Raw genomic sequence first — 21164 nt, forward strand, 5'->3', positions numbered from 1 at the left:
TCTTCTTGTCCTCATCTCCATGGGGTAAGTCAGGCCGTTCTGCCGTTGCCCTGCGGGGGGGATCTGTCTTGTCTTGTCCTCGCCTCCACGGGGTAACTCAGGCCGTTCTGCTGTTGCCCTGCGGGGGGGATCTGTCTTGTCTTGTCCTCGCCTCTGTAGGGTAAGTCAAGCCATTCTGCCATTGCCCTGCAGGGGGATCTGTCTTGTCTTGTCTTTGCCTCTGTTGAGTAAGTCCGGCCATTCTGCCATTATCCGACAGATGGACCTGTCCCACCTTGGTGTGGAGATAAAGTTGAGTCCCGGCTTTATGTCTATGTACTGTCCAGTCTCATGTTAGAATCGTGTTAAAGATGAGTCCGGCTTTTCAAAGGATAAGTCCTGGCTCTATGTTGATGTACGGTTCCCAGTCTGTCTCCGAGCTCCAGCCTCCAAGTTACCAGCCTCCAGCCCCAAGATCCCAGCTTCCAGCCTTCAGCCCCAAGATCCCAGCCTGCAGCCCCAAGACCCAAGACCCCAGCCTGCAGCCCCAAGACCCAAGCCCCCAGCCTGCAACCTCAAGACCCCAGCCACGTCCTGTCCTATAGCCATGTCATGTCCTTGCCTGGTTCTGGGGTCCGAGCGTGAGACAAGACCCAGATTCTGGGTCCTTGCCCAGTCTCTAGCTCGGACTCCAAGCTCAGGCTCCTAGTTCATGGTTCCTAGTCCTGGTCCCGCTTTCCCAAGCCCAGGCTCCTAGTTCATAGCTCCTTGTCCAGGTTGCCTGTCTAGTCCATGTCCTAGCCCAAGTCTGCGTTCTTGTCCCTGCTCCTTGTCTGTATCCTGTCGCGTCTCTACTCTAGTCAAGTCCTGTTCATAGTACTTCAGTGTCTGTGTCTTGCATTTGGGTCCGTTCCCAATGCCCCCTTTTGTGACACACAAAGCCATTTAGAGAGCTAATTTTGACTATTAAAAGTATTATTATTGCACTGAAATATTGGTGACAACTGCAATTGCATTGAGAATATCCTTGTTTATATTTGAAACTATGCACTGGGGAATTTGGAGGTATGGTATATGGTAAGATTCAACTATCTCAGCAGTGCTTAAAGTTGAAGAGTTAGCATTGTTGCATAATTGCGTTAATTGGCCTCCAGCATGCAGGAATCAATTCCTTGCAACTTGGCCTAAGAAGCTCTGGCATTGCCACATGTACAAGTTACACATGCTGAACTTATGATAGTCCACAGGGATGCCATCTGGCCTTTCACAGAAAGACAAATGTCAAAGTGGTCCAGTCATTGAACAATAAAGGAAAACATTAAAACAAATCTTAAAAGCAATAAGTTGGGTTTCATGGCGCTTATTATACAGCTGTGTAGTCCATCTGCAGTGAAAGCTTTTAAAGTTATGTGAATTTTGTGAAATTGCCAATCCAACTCTGCAACAATGCCAAAGAATGAGAATACATTTTCTTTAATTCATCCTTTTTAACAACCAGTTGTACCAACACATATAAATAAGAAAGGAAAATTCTAGAAATTTCATGTCAGGCAGCATTTATGGAAAGAGAAACAGTCAGCCATTTGGATTTGTGAAGGGTTCAGATTTTTAGCATATACCGTTTTTTTTTAAGATTTTGATGCACTAATGCACCAATTGGTTCTATATTGCATCTCAAACCATCTCTTCCGTATTATTCCATGATTGAAAAGGTAGATAGGTTCCATTTGCTCCTAAACTTCATGCACTTGCAGAGATGCTTAAGACTATGTCGAAACACTTTACTCTTTTTTTGCTTTCTCCACATCTTGGGACTTCTCTAACAGCTGTCCAAGATCAAGAAAAAAAACTGTGCAGAGAACTGAGACCCAAAACCATGTTCTAAAAGTCAGATGCATTTCTACAATTTTGAATCATGGAAAAGTACCCTTCCCTTGTGCTTCATTTCTATATCGAAATACTTGGCTCAATTCTTATACATAATCCCAGGAATCTCACTTGAGATATGACAAAGAAATGTTCAAGTCATTCTCCAAAATTAATAATGTGCTCCTAAAATTATTGATCTGCAGGACTCAGAAGTCTTTTCATGTTGATTTTCAGAAGGGAGGTATGATAATTGAAGGCTGTTAAGGAAACAAGCCTGATAAAGACAGGTTTTAAAAACCTTATAATTACAAAATATTGAATGGCCATGATGGAACAGAAAATTCAATTTATAGATTCCGTGACTGAGGACAAAGTGTATGGTGAGCCTCAATTTCAAAACAGGAAGAAAAAGGGGAAAGAAGAACAGCATATTTAGAGTTTAGGGTGAACTAAAGAAAAAACCTCACAGAAGAATTAACAACTACATTTGTACCATGCTGGTAAAAATAAAATATAGTCAAGATAAAGAGGGTACAGTATGGTCGTGAGAAGGGAAAATCCACATCAGTGGACAAAGAAGACCTACTAAATTTAGTAGTAACAGCGATAGCCTTGGGCTTTACAGAGAATTAAAAGTAAGAGGAGCTTTGGTTTCTTGGATGCAGCTTCAACTAAGGAGAAAGTTTACTTCATGGAACAAAATGTAAAAGAAATACTAAACTAATTAAAAAGCCAATAGCACTTCATTAATGATCATGGAGCACACGAGGTTAAATCTTACTCCAGAGAAATAGCTTTTCACAAATCATTGTTTTGACTCAAATTATAAGAAACTGCAGTTTTAAATTTCTTTCCTCTGTAGATTTCAATGTACTGTCAAAATCAGTATACAGGCCAGAGAAAACACAGCTGTAATCTCTAGGTTCTCAAGATGAGTAAGAATAATTCTAGGATCTAAAAGCCTAAGAGTTTCATCTTTCCAGAATTTGTGCCTTCTGAGAACAACGTAATTTTATGTCCTTTGAGAAAATGCTCCAAATTTATGATTTGTCAGTTACACAAAGAAGCAGAGACAAGTGGTGCTCCAATTATGGGCCTCTCTAGGGCCACAATAAGAATACTATCAGTTTTCTATAATTTTATATTACCCTCAACTAATAGCAAGGGCATCAATTTTATAATGTGAGATGTTTAGGAAATGACATTTCAACATGTATATTATTGAGTCTTTTAAGTTCAGCTGCGAGCTGCAAAAATTTAAAACCACACATGATAACTTCAATTTACAATATTTACTGTACTTGATATTTTCACCAGTTAACAAATAAACTTGAATATTTATTTTGGTGAAAATGATACTTACTCAAGCATTTGCTATCAGTCAATGCAAACCAAGACTTTATTTTATGCTCTAGATATATGCTTAAAAATAACTACAGTTTCTAATTATCATTCCTTTCCACTTTGGGTATTTTTCACACTTTATTATTTCCACTTATGAAATCTTATAACTGGTATGTTATGAACAATAGTTGGTTCAAAAAGAAATATAAAGTGAATTTTATTAAAAAGATTAAAATGATTAAAGATTTGTCTCGATAAAAAGCAATTGCAGAGTTCTACATGAGCACTTCAACTTTCACTTGAAACATACTTACTGGAGACAAATGAAAGTAATGAAGCAAGTGTGGAGAAGTAGCAGTGAGGAGAAACACAACTCAGAATAGTAAGGTACTGAATTCTTAAGGAAATCAGAGAAGAAAGGTGGTTGTGCTGATTACATTATTTCAACATTTCTTTGATTATAGAGATTGCGTTAAACATCTAGAGGACAGGCTATACAAAATTCTGTTCATTGAAGAAGCCAGGTAACTATAGTCAGCCCTAAACTTCCAGACTGAATCTTTCTTGATACTTGAATACAGAGTGAATTTAGAATACACTTTTGAATTCTAATTTGTAAAACGAGCCGCGTCTAACAAATTTAACAGATTTCACACAGCACAGCCACAAAGGGATATCGTACATCAGCTTTTCATAAGGAACTTGATCAGATTCTAGGTTGAGATTTGCTGATTGGGGGAAATGTGCCAGTATGGCAGAAAATGAGCAGAACACTTTTCAAACTTCAGGGTTGCAAAAAATGGTGCCTAGCTCAAGGTTAATAACAGGACCAGTAGAGAAAAATGGGATTTTTGTTTTACTGTAAAGAACTTTATGAAGAATTCCTTAAAGGTGCCATACTATTAATGATTTTAGGAATGTCAATGGCTATGAAGAACTTTGTGAGATTACAAGCTCTTCTTCCATATTCTGCCCTATAGCTGTTTGATTACAGCTGGGTGCAGAAGAATTTTTTTCCAGCATCTTCTCACTCGCTTTTGAAATCTTAGACTGTGGTCCCAATATGCCCAGATCCCAAAGAATTGGATTTTTCTCTCCAATGATCCTAAGGAATCCTGCCTTAGTAATGCTACATAACACAATAGAACAGGGTTTCTCAACCAGGGTTCTGTGAGGGGTTGCTCAGGGCTCCGTGAGAGATAGTGATAAAAAAAAACATCATTTTTTGAGCTTTGCACAACTACGATGCTAGCACTCGCAGTGATGGACAGTGACCAAGCAGCCCATTAACAATCTCATTAGAGGTCTCCCAGCCCAGTATGGCAATGCACAGTAGGACGGACCATGTTTATTTGGTTGAGTCCATTCTCAGTTTTTGATGCGAGATTGGTGAGCCCTGTACTGAATGCAGGGGAGGACTGTAGTCTGATAAGAAGTGTGAAGTGCATTTTCTGAGCATTGAATAGACTTGCCCATTTTTATACTTTATTAACCCCTATGTTTTGCGGACATGTCTGACGGTCCAATGCGGCGATTTTTGAATTACAATCTTCTGAGTCATTTCACTGCACTAGTGCAACAACGGAGACAAAAAAGTTCTGTCTTTACAATGAAGGCTATTTATCAATGGGTTTTACATAGACTGGTGATCCAAGTTGTCCTATTCCATTGTGCCTAGTCTGTGGCAAACAACTTAATGCAGGATTGGCTCCAGAAAAATTGAAAAGACATTTAACTACAAATCACAGCCATATGACATATAAAAGTAACACACACAAAATGCTGGTGGAACGCAGCAAACCAGGCAGCATCTATAGGAAGAAGTACAGTCGACGTTTTGGGTCAGACCCTTCATCAGGACTAACGGAAAAAAGATAGTAAGAGATTTGAACCACTTTCAAATCTCTTACTATCTCTTTTTTCCGTTAGTCCTGACAAAGGGTCTCGACCTGAAACGTCCACTGTACTTCTTCCTACAGATGCTGCCTGACCTGCTGTGTTCCACCAGCATTTTGTGTGTGTTGCTTGAATTTCCAAAATCTGCAGATTTTCTTGTGTTGACATATAAAAGTGCTGATTATTTTAAATGGTTATTGGAATCTCAAAACAAACAGAAAAAAAGCTTTTGTTAATAAAGTCACAGTCAGTAAAAAGACCCAGGAAGCAAGTTATTTAGTAGCAGAACTTATTATCCAGAAAAGGAAAAGTCACACAGTTGTTAAGAACCTAATAATGCCAGAATGTAAAATCATAGTGGGTAAAATGCTAGGACATGATGCAGTACAAGAAATTGAAAAGCTTTCACGCTCGATGATGATGATAGCTGGTTCTTTGCTTGCGAAGATCAGGAGGGAAGAAGAGTCCTCAGGAATGACAGCGTGATCGTTGGTGACTGTCGAGGCCAATTCTGGACCTGCAGTCTCTGGAGCATTAGGGACACAGGAACAGCTGGAACATGAGTGCTTGGGTAGTAGGATCCTTCCTGCACCTCTGCTTCTCTTCAGCAGTCACTCTTCTGGATTCCACAAAATTACTGGCTGTACCGTGAAACAGCATTCTCCAGCGGTCTCTGTCACAAGCCAGCTGCTGCCACTCATTGACTTCGATATTTGCCTGAGAGAGCTGCAGCTTAAGTTAGTTTTCGTACCTCTTGCACAGGGTGCCACGATCTCCCTTGCCCTGAGAGAGTTCTCCATAGAGTACTGCATTCAGTAACCTGGAGTTGTCCATGTGAGACACATGGCCTGATCAGCGTAACTGCTTGAGCAGCAAAGTGTCTTCAATACTTGGAAGTTGAGCTTTCTCCAGGAAACACGATCCTGCCAACTGATACCCATGATGGAGCAGAATCAGCACTGATAGAAGTACTCCGGCAAATGGACTTGCTTGTGGTACATGACCCAGGCATCGGAGCCGTATAGCAGTGTTGTGATGACAGCAGCCCTGTACACCTGGATTTTTGTGGACAGACAGAGCTGTTGGTTCTTCCACATATTTTTCTGGAGGTGCCCGAAGACACTACTAGCTCTGGTGAGTCGATTGTCATTGTCCCTTACTGTCGTAGCATTGTTTGACATGACGCTGCCCGGGCAGGTGAACTGCTCAACCATGGTGAGCGGGTGGTCGTCAATGGTGATCCAAGGTGGGTTGTAAGTGCCATGAGGGGGCTTCTGATGGAGGATCATTGTTTTCTTCAGACTGACCATTAACCTGAAAGCCCTTGAAGCCTCGGTGAACTGAATGACCACAGCCTGTAGCACGTCCTGTGCGTGCATGAGAAGAGCATAGTCATCTGTATATAGTAGCTCAAGAATGGGCTCTCGCATGACTTTTGTTTGGGTGAGAAGGTGGCCACTCTCAAATGGTACGATAAGTCGATGTACTGTATTGATGACATGGCACATGATGCTGAGGAGGTTTTATGTGTTAAACTGAAAACCAACAGCTTCTCTATCCAGGGTGATGAGTCAATAGATTTCACCAATAAATGTCATGTTGTAACATTTCTAAGATTTGTAAATGATGGTGAAATTCAAGAAAACAACTTCTGTTGTAAAGAACTGTTCGAAACAAAGGCCAAGATATATTTAACTTTTTGTCTTCATATTTGAAAATAAAAGGTCTGCCTTGAAGGAACTGTGTTGTCATTTGTATTGATTATGCCCCATCAATGGTTGGCTCCATGAGAGGTTTTGTTTTTTTTGTAAAGAAAAGGAAATCCTGATATTGCCACAACACACTGCTTTCTTTACAGAGAGGTGCTGATGTCAAAAACTCTTGGAAATGAAATGAAAGGTTACAGATAAAAGGTTACACCATAAAAGGTTACAGGTAAAAACACTGGTAAATGGGATTGGTATATAACAGGGATTTCCAACCTGAGGTCCACGAACTCCTTGATTAATGGTAGGGGACCATGGCGTTAAAAGGGTTGGGAAGCCCTGATACAAATGAATACTTGTTGGTGAGCTGAGGACCTGTTGTTGTGAGTTTTGGCTCTATGACACAAGTGCCTAGAAGCACAAGGAAGTCAGATAGAGAAAGGCTGGCAGCCGTTCTCCTCTTACGGACTTCAGTACAATAAATAAAAATATTTTTAAAAAACTGCCAGCGCTGGTGATCCAAAATAAAAACAGAAAATTCCAAAAATTCTGCAGGTCAGGCAGCATTTATGGAAAGAGAAACAAGAGCTGATGTTTCAGTTTGAAGGCTTTAAATGTTAATGCTATTTATCTGCTCAAAGATGTGGCTGACTTGTGATGTATTATTAGTATTTTATATTTTCATCTTGCATTCTCACAACATTCATTACTAAGGTTAGTTGTTTTTCCCTATCCCAAATTTCAGATTATCAATTTAAATTCCATAGCTGCTGTGGTCGGGTCTCTAGATTGTGCATCCATGATACGAGTCTGGTAACTTAACCATCATACCTTGAATTTTTACGTGAATTTCAGTACTTAAATTTTTTTTTTCCTTTGCTACATGCTTAAATTTTAAACCGTAATCTTCTTTTTGTCGAAAAGTTGGATTTGAGTAGATAAAACTGTGTCTAAAATGAGGATCCAAGAAACCATATATTGTATACAAGCTGGCGCATAAAAGTTTAGGAACAAAACCATATGATATTGAGAGACTGTGTTAGCATGGACTGAAGATTAGCTACCACACAAAAGACAGGGCATCAAATGCTGCAAGGTATGCCAAGGTTCGATTTAGTTATTTACAAATATTTATGACCTGGAGGAAAGACAGAATGTAAAGTATCCAAGTTCGCTAATGACATAAAATAGATGAGAGGGTATGTTGTGATGAACAGACATGGACTGCAACAAGACATTAATAGGTTGAGTAAGTGGGCAAAAACATGGTTAATACAATCTAGTGTGGCAAAAATTAAGGTCACACACTTTGGTAAGAAGAATCTGAAAAAAGACCATTATATAAATGGAGAAAGATTATGGATGAGTATACAATTGTAGGATTATGTGCATTGAATCATAAGAAGTGAGCATTCATTTTGAGAGGACTAGAATATAAAAGCAAGATGTAATGCTGAAGCATTTTAAGGCATTGGTCAGAATGTACATGGAGTATTATGAGCCATTTTGGACCCCTTATCTGAGAAAGGACATGCTAGCATTGGAGAGGGTCCAGAAGTAGTTCACAAGAATGACCCCAGGAATGAAAGGATTAACATATGAGGAACATTTGACGGCTCTGGTCCTGTACTCGCTGGAGTTTAGAAGAATATGTAGGGGTCTCATTGAAGCCTATTGAATATAGAAAGACCTAGATAGAGTGGATGTTGAGAGGATGTTTCCTATACTGTAGTGGGGTGGGGGGATTAGGACCAGGAGGGCCTTCAGATTAGAAGGATGTTCCTTTACAGCAGAGATGAAGAGGAATTTCTTTAGCCAGAGGGTGGTAAGTCTGTGGAATTTATTGCCACAGATGGCTGTGGAGTCCAAGTCATGGGTATATTTAAAGTGAATATGATTAAGTTCTTGAATAGTAAGAGTGTCAAAGGCTATGGGGAGAAGGCAGGAGAATAGGATTAAGAGGGATAATAAATGAGCTATAGTGTAATGGTGGAGCAGACTTGATGGGCAGAATGGCCTAATTCTGCTTCTATGTCTTATGGTTTAAGTTAGCTGGCAGGTGTAGCAAGAAGTTATGAAAGCAAATGGCATATAGGCCTTTATTTAAAAAAGGTTGGGGTATAGAAACAAAGAATTATTGTTATATTTACACAAGGTACTGGAGAAGTACCATCTGTAGTACTCTGCAAAATTTTGGTCAGATTACCTAACAATAGACTAGCATTTAGAGGAATTCCAAAAGAAATTTACCAGGCTAATTCCTAGAAAGAGATAGTTGTTCTATCATGAGCAGCTAAGGAAATTTGATCAATATTTTTTGGAATTCAGAAGAATGAGGGGTGATTTTAAGGAAATGTACAAGAGCCTAATTCGACATGACAGTACAAAAGTCAAGATGTTTCCAATATTGGAGGATTTTCAAATGAGGAAACACAATTATAAGATTAGAGAATAGACACGAAATACTCAGGAAGATCTCACAGAAAGCGGAGGATCTCTATGTCAGAGGGTTATGGAGGCTAGATCATTGGAGGTGTTTAAATTTTTTGGAAGATCAGAGAATTGAGTTCTGAGCATTGATAAATCATCCATGATCACGAATGGCAAGGAAGGCTTGAGAGCCTGACTCACCTATACCTATTTCTATTTTCTTATGTTCTTATGTATAACATTCCTGTTTTGGAATTGGTTTATTATTATTACACTTACTGAGGTACAGTAAAACGCTTGCTTTGCATCTTATTCATACAGATCAATTCATTACAAAATGCATTGAAGCAGTACAATGTAAAACAATAATAGAATGCATTATAATGCACTTCTTTTTCCCTTATTAGGGAGAGAGAGAACTTGTGGTATGTTGAATTACCAGGTGAACGAATAGACTCTGGTGTACTGCAATTCTGGATTTTTAATGATGCCTTGCTGCACGCTTGAGTGCTTGGTGGAGGTGCGATGCTTTTTTGCAGGTGAGGAAGGTAGGGGTCATTGCCCTGCTGCTGCTTGTGCGTGGGAGGGGGGAGCTGGAGGGGGCTTTGGGGTTCTAACATTTAACTGTCATTCATTCTTTGCGGCACTCCTGTTTTCGTGGATGTTTGTGAAGAAAAAGAATTTCAGGATGTATATTGTATATATTTCTCTGACATTAAATATACCTATTAAACCTATTGAAAGCATTATAGTCACAGAGAAAGTGCAGTGCAGATAGACAATAAGGTGCAAGATCATAAGATAGATTGTGAAGATCAAGAGTTCATTTCATTATGCTAGGAGCCATTCCATAGTTTTATAACAATGGGATGGAAGCAATCCCTGAGCCTGGTGCAGATGTTTTCAGGCCTTTGTATCAGCTGCCCTATACAGAGGGAGAAGAATGAAAATCCAGGGTTGGTGGGGTCTTTGATTATGCTAGCCGCTTTACTGAGATAGCAAGAAGAAATAGACAGAGACTGTGGAGAAAAGGCTTGTTCGGTAGCATGAGCATAATCTTTTTTGACAAAACTCAAAATCATGCATGGTACCTCTGCAGGCAAAACAAATACTCATCCGAATGAACCTTGGATTTGCAATGATATCCTCTTTAAGATATGAAGTCACAGAACATAATATTTTTGCAGATAAGGAAGAGAAAACAGGAAGGATATAAACTAATTTTACCTCATAGCACCATCTTCCCAACAGGTAGTATAAAGAAGGATCATCATTTTTCAGTTTAATGGCCTTATCAATATGCTCCTAGAAAAATAATAATAGGAATGAGACTGTAAATTTCCGCTGCAGCTGAGGAATCAGCAGAATCTGATAATTTCACTATAGGTTAATTGAAATTACTACACAAATTTAAGTGCATCTCAGTCTGGCATCTCTATTTTGTACTTTGGTCTAGTTTGTTTTTTTACCTCTCCATAGGCCCTCTGCACAACTTCCAGGCTAATACTCAATACTTTGCTGAACAAAGACTCCAATGTAAGAGGTGGCTTCTCTTGTTCAAGCTTGTTCAGGTAACTACGATTTATCCCAAGGCACCATTTGGGAGGTTATTTATTAGAGAAGTACAAAGACAAGCACATTTTCTTCTCCATCGCCAAAGCAATTTGGCCAGCAAGAACAATGCAATTTCAAAGAGGGAATGAAGTTCTTCTGGTCATTACGAACTCCTATGGTGACTCCTTAACTGAATGACAGGCGAACGTTGCTTCAATTATTTTTGAGAACTTATCCAACAGTCTTCCTTTACATGCTTTCTTGTTGTAGGGCTCACCTATGCCAGCGTAACTGCTGGGTCTCAACCTCCTTCAACCTAAGAAAATAGCTCCCCTTCTATTCTGTCACACTTTTCTGCAGAAATCCTGAAAAGATGTTGCTGCAACAATACTCACCTTCAAATATTAAATCTCAGCACCATGCATGCCTCAGAAAGAAAACACTTGCATCTCTACCTCAGCATGCATCTTGCTGTAAGTATTCTATGTATCTTTTAAGGGACCACTTGTCACTTGTTAGAGAGCTGAGAGATAAGAGAGAGTGAGTCGGGATTGGCTACGGCTACTGAACAGGTTTGTAAGAGACAAGAGTTTTCATTGCAGGGCGAGATCAGCTGTGCATTTCCATGAAACTGAGTACACAATTGCTGCTATTGTGACTCCCGTCTCCCCTTACCCCACCAATATTCTGCAATCCCGTCTCCCTCAGATCCCATCGTCAGCTCCTGGTCCCTGCTGGGTCTTTACCATCCCCTCCGACCTTCAACTGTTGGAGGCAGAATGCTCTGTCCTCAGTAAGGGCCTCACCTTTGTCCCCCTTCACCCACACCACAGCGATTTCCGCGTTCGCCATGATGCGGAACTCTTCTTCCGCCATCTCCATCTCTGAGCCTACTTCTTCGGCAAGGACTCTTCCACCCTCACCGATGACCCCTTCTCCCGTCTTCAACCCTCCTCTTCTTCATGGACACCCCGCTCTGGTCTTCTGCCTGCTCTGGATCTCTTTATTGCTAACTGCCGACGGGACATCAACTGTCTTGACTTCACCGCATCTTGTTCCCATTCCAACCTCAGTACTTCCGAACGCTCTGCTCTCCACTCCCTCCACACTAATCCTAACCTTACTATTAAACCCGCTGATAAGGGGGGTGCTGTTGTAGTCTGGCGTATTGACCCCTACCTTGCCGAGGCACAGCGACAACTCATGGATACCTCCTCTTATTTACCCCTCTATCATGACTCCACTGAGGAGCACCAGGCCATTGTCTCCCACACCATCACCGACTTTATCCGTTCAGGGGATCTCCCATCCACTGCTACCAACCTTATAGTTCCCACACCTCGCACTTTCCGTTTCTACCTCCTACCCAAGATCCACAAACCTGCCTGTCCTGGCAGACCTATTCTCTCAGCTTGCTCCTGCCCCACCGAACTCGTTTCTGCATACCTTGACACGGTTTTATCCCCCCTTGTTCAATCCCTTCCTACCTATGTTCGTGACACTTCTCACGCTCTTAAACTTTTCGATGATTTTAAGTTCCCTGGCCCCCACCGCTTTATTTTCACCATGGATGTCCAGTCCTTATATACTTCCATCCCCCATCAGGAAGGTCTCAAAGCTCTACGCTTCTTTTTGGATTCCAGACCTAATCAGTTCCCCTCTACCACCACTCTGCTCCGTCTAGCGGAATTAGTCTTTACTCTTAATAATTTCTCCTTTGGCTCCTCCCACTTCCTCCAAACTAAAGGTGTAGCCATGGGCACTCGTATGGGTCCTAGCTATGCCTGCCTTTTTGTTAGCTTTGTGGAACAATCTATGTTCCGTACCTGTTCTGGTATCTGTCCCCCACTTTTCCTTCGCTACATCGACGACTGCATTGGCGCTGCTTCCTGCGCGCATGCTGAGCTCATTGACTTATTAACTTTGCCTCCAACTTTCACCCTGCCCTCAAGTTTACCTGATCCATTTCCGACACCTCCCTCCCCTTTCTAGATCTTTCTGTCTCTATCTCTGGAGACAGCTTATCCACTGTCTACTATAAGCCTACTGACTCTCACAGCTATCTGGACTATTCCTCTTCTCACCCTGTCTCTTGCAAAAATGCCATCCCCTTCTCGCAATTCCTCCGTCTCCGCCGCATCTGCTCTCAGGATGAGGCTTTTCATTCCACGACGAGGGAGATGTCCTCCTTTTTTAAAGAAAGGGGCTTCCCTTCCTCCACCATCAACTCTGCTCTCAAATGCATCCCCGCATTTCACGCACATCTGCTCTCACTCCATCCTCCCGCCACCCCACTAGGAATAGGGTTCCCTTGGTCCTCACCTATCACCCCACCTCTGGGTCCAACATATCATTATCCGTAACTTCCGCCACCTCCAACGGGATCCCACCACTAAGCACATCTTTCGCTCCCCCCGCCCCGCTTTCCGAAGGGATCGCTCCCTACGCAACTCCCTTGTCCTTTCGTCCCCCTATCCCTCCCCACTGATCTCCCTCCTGGCACTTATCCTTGTAAGCGGAACAAGTGCTACACATGCCCTTACACTTCCTCCCTTACCACCATTCAGGGCCCCAGACAGTCCTTCCAGGTGAGGCGACACTTCACCTGTGAGTCAGCTGGGGTGATATACTGAGTCCGGTGCTCCCGATGTGGCCTTTTATATATTGGCGAGACCCGACGCAGACTGGGAGATCGCTTTGCTGAACACCTACACTCTGTCCGCCAGAGAAAGCAGGATCTCCCAGTGGCCACACATTTTAATTCCACATCCCATTCCCATTCTGACATGTCTATCCACTGCCTCCTCTACTGTAAAGATGAAGCCACACTCAGGTTGGAGGAACAACACCTTATATTCCGTCTGGGTAGCCTCCAACCTGATGGCACGAACATTGACTTCTCTAACTTCCGCTAATGCCCCACCTCCCCCTCGTACCCCATCCGTTATTTATTTTTATACACACATTCTTTCTCTCACTCTCCTCTTTCTCCCTCTGTTCCTCTCAGTATACCCCTTGCCCATCCTCTGGGTTCCCCCCGCCCCCTTGTCTTTCTCCCTTGGCCTCCTGTCCCATGATCCTCTCATATCCCCTTTGCCAATCACCTGTCCAGCTCTTGGCTCCATCCCTCCCCCTCCTGTCTTCTCCTATCATTTTGGATCTCCCCCTCCCCCTCCCACTTTCAAATCTCTTACTAACTTTTCCTTCAGTTAGTCCTGTGAAGGGTCTCGGCCTGAAACGTCGACTGTACCTATTCCTAGAGATGCTGCCTGGCCTGCTGCATTCACCAACAACTTTGATGTGTGTTACACAATTGATTGTAAGCTTTCACCAAATGCAGCCACAGTAAGAGTCTGAATTCAGAAGTACTAAATGCCTGTAGTTATGATATTTATGTGGAAACGTTATGAATACATATCTGTGTTAAATATACTAACAGTGAACTGTATGCATTGAGGATGGGGAGAGGGAAGGCAAATGAGGACAAAAGCGAAGGGGGAAGAAGTGGATAGATATAGAGAAGACACGATTTGTAGAAGGTTTAAATAAAATCAGAAGGGGTGTTGGTAGCTTTATTGGGAATACAGAAAGGAGAGAGAAGAAACAGAAAGAGGAAGTTGGAAAAAAGTAACGTGAAACAAACATGACAAAATAACATCCTATTTCATGGCACCAACTCTGGACCCCATGCTGGCCTTCAGGGCGCAGTGCAGAAGAAGTGCCCCTAACTGAATTTGACCCATGAGGCACAGTCTGGCCTATGCTAAAGTAGTATATAAAAATGTGTAATATCTGAAGGTAGTTCTAGGCCCAACTTTATTTACATCAAAGCAATTAGTGCCACAGACATCCTGCCTTATATTTTCTCAAGGTAAGATAAAGTGTCTCCATTTTGGTGTGATCAATTACAGGGCAGGAATGGATTCTCAATATTCCTGGATTTCAGTGCTTTAAAAGGGATAGAGAGGGGGAAAAAAGGGGAGGAGGGGTGGCATTACTGGTCAGGGATACTATTACAGCTACAGAAAGGGTGGGTAATGTAGCAGGATCCTCTTTTGAGTCAGTATGGGTGGAAGTCAGGAACAGGAATGGAGCAGTTACTCTATTGGGGGTATTCTATAGGCCCCCTGGTAGCAGCAGAGATACAGAGGAGCAGATTGGGAGGCAGATTTTGGAAAGGTGCAAAAATAACAGTGTCGTTATCATGGGTGACTTTAACTTCCCTAATATTGATTGGCACCTGATTAGTTCCAAGAGTTTAGACGGGGAAGAGTTTGTTAAGTGTGTCCAGGACGGATTCCTGTCACAGTATGTTGACAGGCCAACTAGGGGGAATGCCATTCTAGATCTAGTATTAGGTAACGAACCGGGTCAGGTCACTTAGTGGGTGAGCATCTGGAGGGCAGTGACCACTGCTCCCTTGCCTTTAGCATTATCATGGAAAAAGATAAAATCAGAGAGAACAGGAAAATTTTTAATTGGGGAAGGGCAATTTATGAGGCTATAAGGTTAGAACTTGTGGGTGTGAATTGGGATGACGTTTTTGCAGGGAAATGTACTATGGACATATGGTTGATGTTTAGGGATCTCTTGCAGGATGTTAGGGATAAATTTGTCCCAGTGAGGAAGATAAAGAATGGTAGAGTGAAGGAACCATGGGTGACAAGTGAGGTGGAGAATCTAGTCAGGTGGAAGAAGGCAGCATACATGACGTTTCGGAAGCAAGGATCAGATGGGTCTATTGAGGAATATAGGGTAGCAAGAAAGGAGCTTAAGAAGGCGCGGAGAAGAGCAAGAAGGGGCATGAGAAGGCTTTAGCGAGTAGGGTAAAGGAAAACCCCAAGGCATTCTTCAATTATGTGAAGAACAAAAGGATCACAGGAGTGAAGGTAGGACTGATTAGAGATAAAGGTGGAAGTTGTGCCTGGAGGCTGTGGAAGTGAGCGAGGTCCTCAATGAATACTTCTCTTTGGTATTCACCAATGAGAGGGAACTTGATGACGGTGAGGACAATATGAGTGAGGTTGTTGTTCTGGAGTATGTTGATATTAAGGGAGAGGAGGTGCTGGAGTTGTTAAAATACATTAGGATGGATAAGTCCCCGGGGCCTGACGGAATATTCCCTAGGCTGCTCCACGAGGCGAGGGAAGAGATTGCAGAGCCTCTGGCTAGGATCTTTATGTCCTCGTTGTCCACGGGAATGGTACTGGAGGATTGGAGGGAGGTGAATGTTGTCCCCTTGTTCAAAAAAGGCAGTAGGGATAGTCCAAGTGATTATAGACCAGTGAGCCTTACATCTGTGGTGGGGAAGCTGTTGGAAAAGATCCTTAGAGATAGGATCTATGGGCATTTAGAAAATCATCGTCTGATCAGGGACAGTCAGCATGGCTTTGTGAAGGGCAGATCGTGTCTAACAAGCCTGATAGAGTTCTTTGAGGAGGTGACCAGGCATCTATGAGGGTAGTGCAGTGGATGTGTTCTATATGGATTTTAGTAAGGCATTTGACAAGGTTCCACACAGTAGGCTTATTCAGGAAGTCAGAAGGGATGGGATCCAGGGAAGTTTGGCCAGGTGGATTCAGAATTGGCTTGGCTGCAGAAGGCAGAGGTTCATGGTGGAGGGAGTACATCCGGATTGGAGGGTTTTGACTAGTGGTGTCCCACAAGGATCAGTTCTGGGACCTCTACTTTTCGTGATTTTTATTAACGACCTAGATGTGGGGGTAGAAGGGTGGGTTGGCAAGTTCGCAGATGACACAAAGGTTGGTGGTGTTGTAGATAGTGTAGAGGATTGTCGAAGATTGCAGAGAGACATTGATAGGATGCAGAAGTGGGCTGAGAAGTGGCAGATGGAGTTTAACCCGGAGAAGTGTGAGGTGGTACACTTTGGAAGGACAAACTCCAAGGCAGAGTACCAAGTAAATGGCAGGATACTTGGTAGTGTGGAGGAGCAGAGGGATCTGGGGGTACATGTCCACAGATCCCTGAAAGTTGCCTCACAGGTAAATAGGGTAGTTAAGAAAGCTTAGGGTGTTAGCTTTCATAAGTCGAGGAATAGAGTTTAAGAGTCGTGAGGTAATGATGCAGCTCTATAAAACTCTGGTTAGGTCACACTTGGAGTACTGTGTCCAGTTCTGGTCGACTCACTATAGGAAGGAGGTGGAAGGATTGGAAAGGGTACAGAGGAGATTTACCAGGATGCTGCCTGGTTTAGAGAGTATGCATTATGATCAGAGATTAAGGGAGCTAGGGCTTTACTTTTTGGAGAGAAGCAGGATGAGAGGAGACATGATAGAGGTGTACAAGATAATAAGAGGAATAGATAGAGTGGATAGCCAGCACCTCTTCCCCAGGGCACCACTGCTCAATAAAAGAGGACTTGGCTTTAAGGTAAGGGGTGGGAAGTTCGAGGGGGATATTAGAGGAAGGTTTTTTACTCAGAGTGGTTGGTGCGTGGAATGCACTGCCTGAGTCAGTGGCAGAGGCAGATACACTTTTGAAATTTAAGAGGCTACTAGACAGGTATATGGAGGAATTTAAGGTGGGGGGTTATATGGGAGGCAGGGTTTGAGGGTCAGCACAACATAGTGGGCTGAAGGGCCTGTACTGTGCTGTACTATTCTATGTTCTATGACAGGTAAATGAGGGATAACAGATTTATAATTTCCCCACTAGCGCTTTCTGCTAAGATTCCTCTTTGCCTCAAATGTCTTGCAGTTATCAGCCCTAATGTGCTGACAGATTGGTGTTCCAAAAAAATAGACAAGATGCTGCTGTTACTTTGTCACAATTAATGTAATGAAAACTGTGGGAAATTGGACACTGCTGGGCTACTTAGTCTGATATGAAGTACGGAGATACAACAGATCCAGTCTAATCTGTTCTTCACATTAAATTTGTTCAACTACTTACAGGAATGAATGAAAATAAATCTGTCTTTCTAACTTTGAAATCATTCATTTTGGTGCTTCTTTTGCCATCCCAGTGCATGAACATTACAGTAAGTAATATTCTACAGAATGGGGAATTTTATAAGAAAATAAATTGTCTTTACATTGGAGCAGTTCATTTTATTTCATACAATTAAAATAACGATGCCTTTCATTTTGCCTTTTGAGTTACCGTGGCAAGTAGCAACTATGTTAAAAATCTTACAATTTTTGAGTGGTCCTGGATAATTTGACTGTCTAAGAAAAGTAAACTCTCAAGAATTGTGCCAACTTAGATTCAAAGTGCTTGAGATGACACAACAATCAGCCAAACATAAAAGATAGACTCTTCTTTGTACTGTATTTTTATATAACACATGTTACAAAATATTTTAGAAACCAAAAGGGAGAGACAAGAGACTGTAGATGTTGGAATCTAGAGCAACAAACAATCTGCCGGAGGAGTTCAATAGGTTGAGCAGTATTTGTGGGGTCCATCGACCAGAAACTGAACTGGAGAAGCCATATATACAATGGGCTATAAGAGCAAGTCAGAGGCTAGGAATCTTGCAGTGATCAACTCATCTCCTAACTCCCCAAGATCTGCCTATTATTTACAAGACAACTCAGGAGTGTGAAAAAATCCTTTCCACTTGCCTAAAGTTCATCTTCAACAATACTGATGAAGCTCAACATCATAAAAGATTGAACTCACTCTATCACCCAACAATCAGCAAAAACAAGCAGTTGGCACCATCTACCAGATGCACTACAGCAACCCTCCAAGATTCCTTAGATAGCACCTTCTAAATCTGCCACCTCTATAAGCTAAAAGGGCAAGGGTATTAAAAAGAGGAGCACCACAAACTGTAAGTTTCCCACCAAGTCACACATTATCCAGACTTGGAATTATATATCACCATGATTTCTTTACTGTTGCAGGCCAAAATCCTGGAATTCTCTCCCTGACAACTACATGAACCACACTTCAAGAACTACAGCCGTTCAAAAAGGCAGTTCACCACTACCTTCTAAACAGTAACTCAAGATGGGTAAGTAAATGCTGGCTTAGCTTGTGAAGCCCATGAAAGATGGCATTGATGACAGTAACACCTGCCTAGATTATTACACTCAAGGATCTAAGAGGTAATGGTGCTATAAGCTAAGCCACAATAAACACTAGAGAAAAGAAACTCTATTCAAAATCTCATATTTGAACTCAGGCTCTCAGGATTATTAGGTGTCCTGGAGTACCAGCTCAGCAGCATAACTACATTACCACGTCTACAAATGTTGACCAAGTAAAATTATTTAGTCATATTGCATAACTTAATGGTTAATTCAGGACTGCTGGACTAGGCTATTACACCAAAGTCTCATACAATTTAACTGACTACATTTGAATTATTATTTATAACTTTGAATGCATTTACGCTTTTAGTGACAGACACGTTTTAAAGATTTACACTTTTTTGCATATGTTTTTAATTAAAAATGCAAGGTATTTGAATTTGTCTTTATATTTTGAAATACATGTTCTTACTTAGACTTTATATGTCATATTATATGACAGCTTGGTCATTTAATGCTTTTATCTGATACTCATTTAATAATCTTTTGCTAGTCTTCAAATTTCAGCTGAAAACATTATTTCTTGTCAGTGTAATCATGAGCCTCTGGAATGTCCTACAAATGTGTTGTTCTGCTGTACCGGCCTTTGATTTGTTAATATATTTGTAACTTGCCTTGTGCCAAATGAAACAGGCAATTAATTTTCTTCACAAAAAAAGTTGCCATGAAGTTTTTTTCAAATGTCTTTTAAGAACATTATGGTATTAAATTGCAATGAAAATAGGTTGAATTTATGCACGGGACTAGAGGAGGAAATAACATTTTAGTTACAAAGTTTAAATAATTGTACTTTATACAGAAAAGCCTTCAGTCATTTAAAGTATTAAATTATCCATAAACTTTAAAGTTCAGTTCAATAGTAAATACGTACTACAGGGGTTTCAGGTACCATATTAAACCTTACCTTGTACAATTCCGAAAACTACAAGTGCAAAATATATATTCTAATGCTTACTAGTGCATTCCCACATCAAGTTAGTGACAAATTAAAAAAATTTGCTCATCTAAGGGACCAGATAAGTAAGTGTTTGGATAGACAGGGCCTGATTAGGGTTATTCAACGTGGCTTTGTACATGGAAGGTTGTGCCTAACCAATTCTATTGAGTTTTTTGAGGAGGATACCAGGAAAGTTGATGAAGGAAAGTCAGTGGATGGATCTCAGCAGATCAGGCAGCATCTATGGAAAAGAGTACAGTCGATGTTTCGGGCCAAGACCCTTCAGTACAGGTTGATAGAGTTGTAAAGAGAAATGTTTGCTCATTGGCTTTCATAAATCAAAGTATTGAGCACAGGAGTTGGGGAATTTATACTGAAGTTGTATAAGACAGTGGTCCCCAGCCTCCGGGCCGCGAAGCGTGCAGGGGTGCAGTGGTAGCCGGGACGCACTCAGCGCATCTTTAAGAAAAAAGCCAAAATAAACAAGCTAATTAATTAGGTGCTGCCCGGCACGTAAATGTCGGCCCAGATCAGAGGCGATTGCCGATTTCACTTGCTCTACACCAAAAGAATCTGAATATGAAGTATATCATATATGAAGAATAACAGTAAATGGTAATGACTGGGAATTCAATGCCTGAAAAGCTTGTGGAAACAGATTCAATAATAACTTTTAACAGGAAAATGGGAAAAAGACCAGCAAATAAAAGAATAAATTGGACAGCTCTTTCAAGAGACCAGATGGCCTCTTTCTGTGCTGGTAACATTTCATAATTTCATGATCCAAGTAACTGTTATTTTATAAATTTTGCTTTAAAGTTTAATAACTTGAAGTCAATGAGCTAGGGGAAAAACTACCTTCAGTAATGTAAATACAGTGAATTCTGGTTAATAGTAAATCAGTTAATCAGGGCAGCTGCTTATTTGGGATAATTCTTAAAGAACAAAAAATAATTGAGAAAATAGCTGGAATTCCCTTTGTATATTTGAGATACTATGTTGCTTAACTGGGACAGAAGACTGTTGCTGATTTGTTTCTAACTAGCATCAGTTGCATGAACTTGTGTGGCCGTAAGACCGTTCGTAGAGCAAGCAGTTTATAAATAGCATAATTTGCTCATGTTTGTGTTGAAGTATTCAGTCTTGGAGATGCAAGAAATGGCCAGGAATGAAAATGAAATGATTTCACTACTTAAACAAATTAGGAGGTACGAAGAATTTGAAGGTATTAACAGTCACCTTGAATGTTACAATGACAATGAAGATTTGGAGGATGCAATCATTGAAAGCATTGTTTGAAGGAAGTTCATTATTTTGTTCATTTACAGTTTATCAAAAGAACACCATAAGACACAGGAGCAGAATTAGGCCAATTGACCCATCAAGTCT

At 41.4% G+C, this 21164-nt stretch overlaps 1 protein-coding gene across 3 annotated transcripts in view; it reads right to left on the bottom strand.

The window, feature by feature from the left end:
* Window positions 1-21164, bottom strand: part of LOC134360215 (regulator of microtubule dynamics protein 3-like) — a 340314-nt gene that overhangs the window by 72712 nt on the left and 246438 nt on the right. For 2 of the 3 annotated variants that reach the window (XM_063074500.1, XM_063074327.1), the window contains one exon: window positions 10452-10529. The exons of the other annotated variant lie outside the window; for it this stretch is intronic. In XM_063074500.1, coding sequence (XP_062930570.1) covers window positions 10452-10529 — 78 coding nt within the window. The remainder of the gene's footprint in view (window positions 1-10451; window positions 10530-21164) is intronic. 3 annotated transcript variants of the gene reach the window in all.

This window comes from Mobula hypostoma, chromosome 1, assembly GCF_963921235.1.
Source record: "Mobula hypostoma chromosome 1, sMobHyp1.1, whole genome shotgun sequence".
Lineage (NCBI taxonomy): Eukaryota > Metazoa > Chordata > Chondrichthyes > Myliobatiformes > Myliobatidae > Mobula > Mobula hypostoma.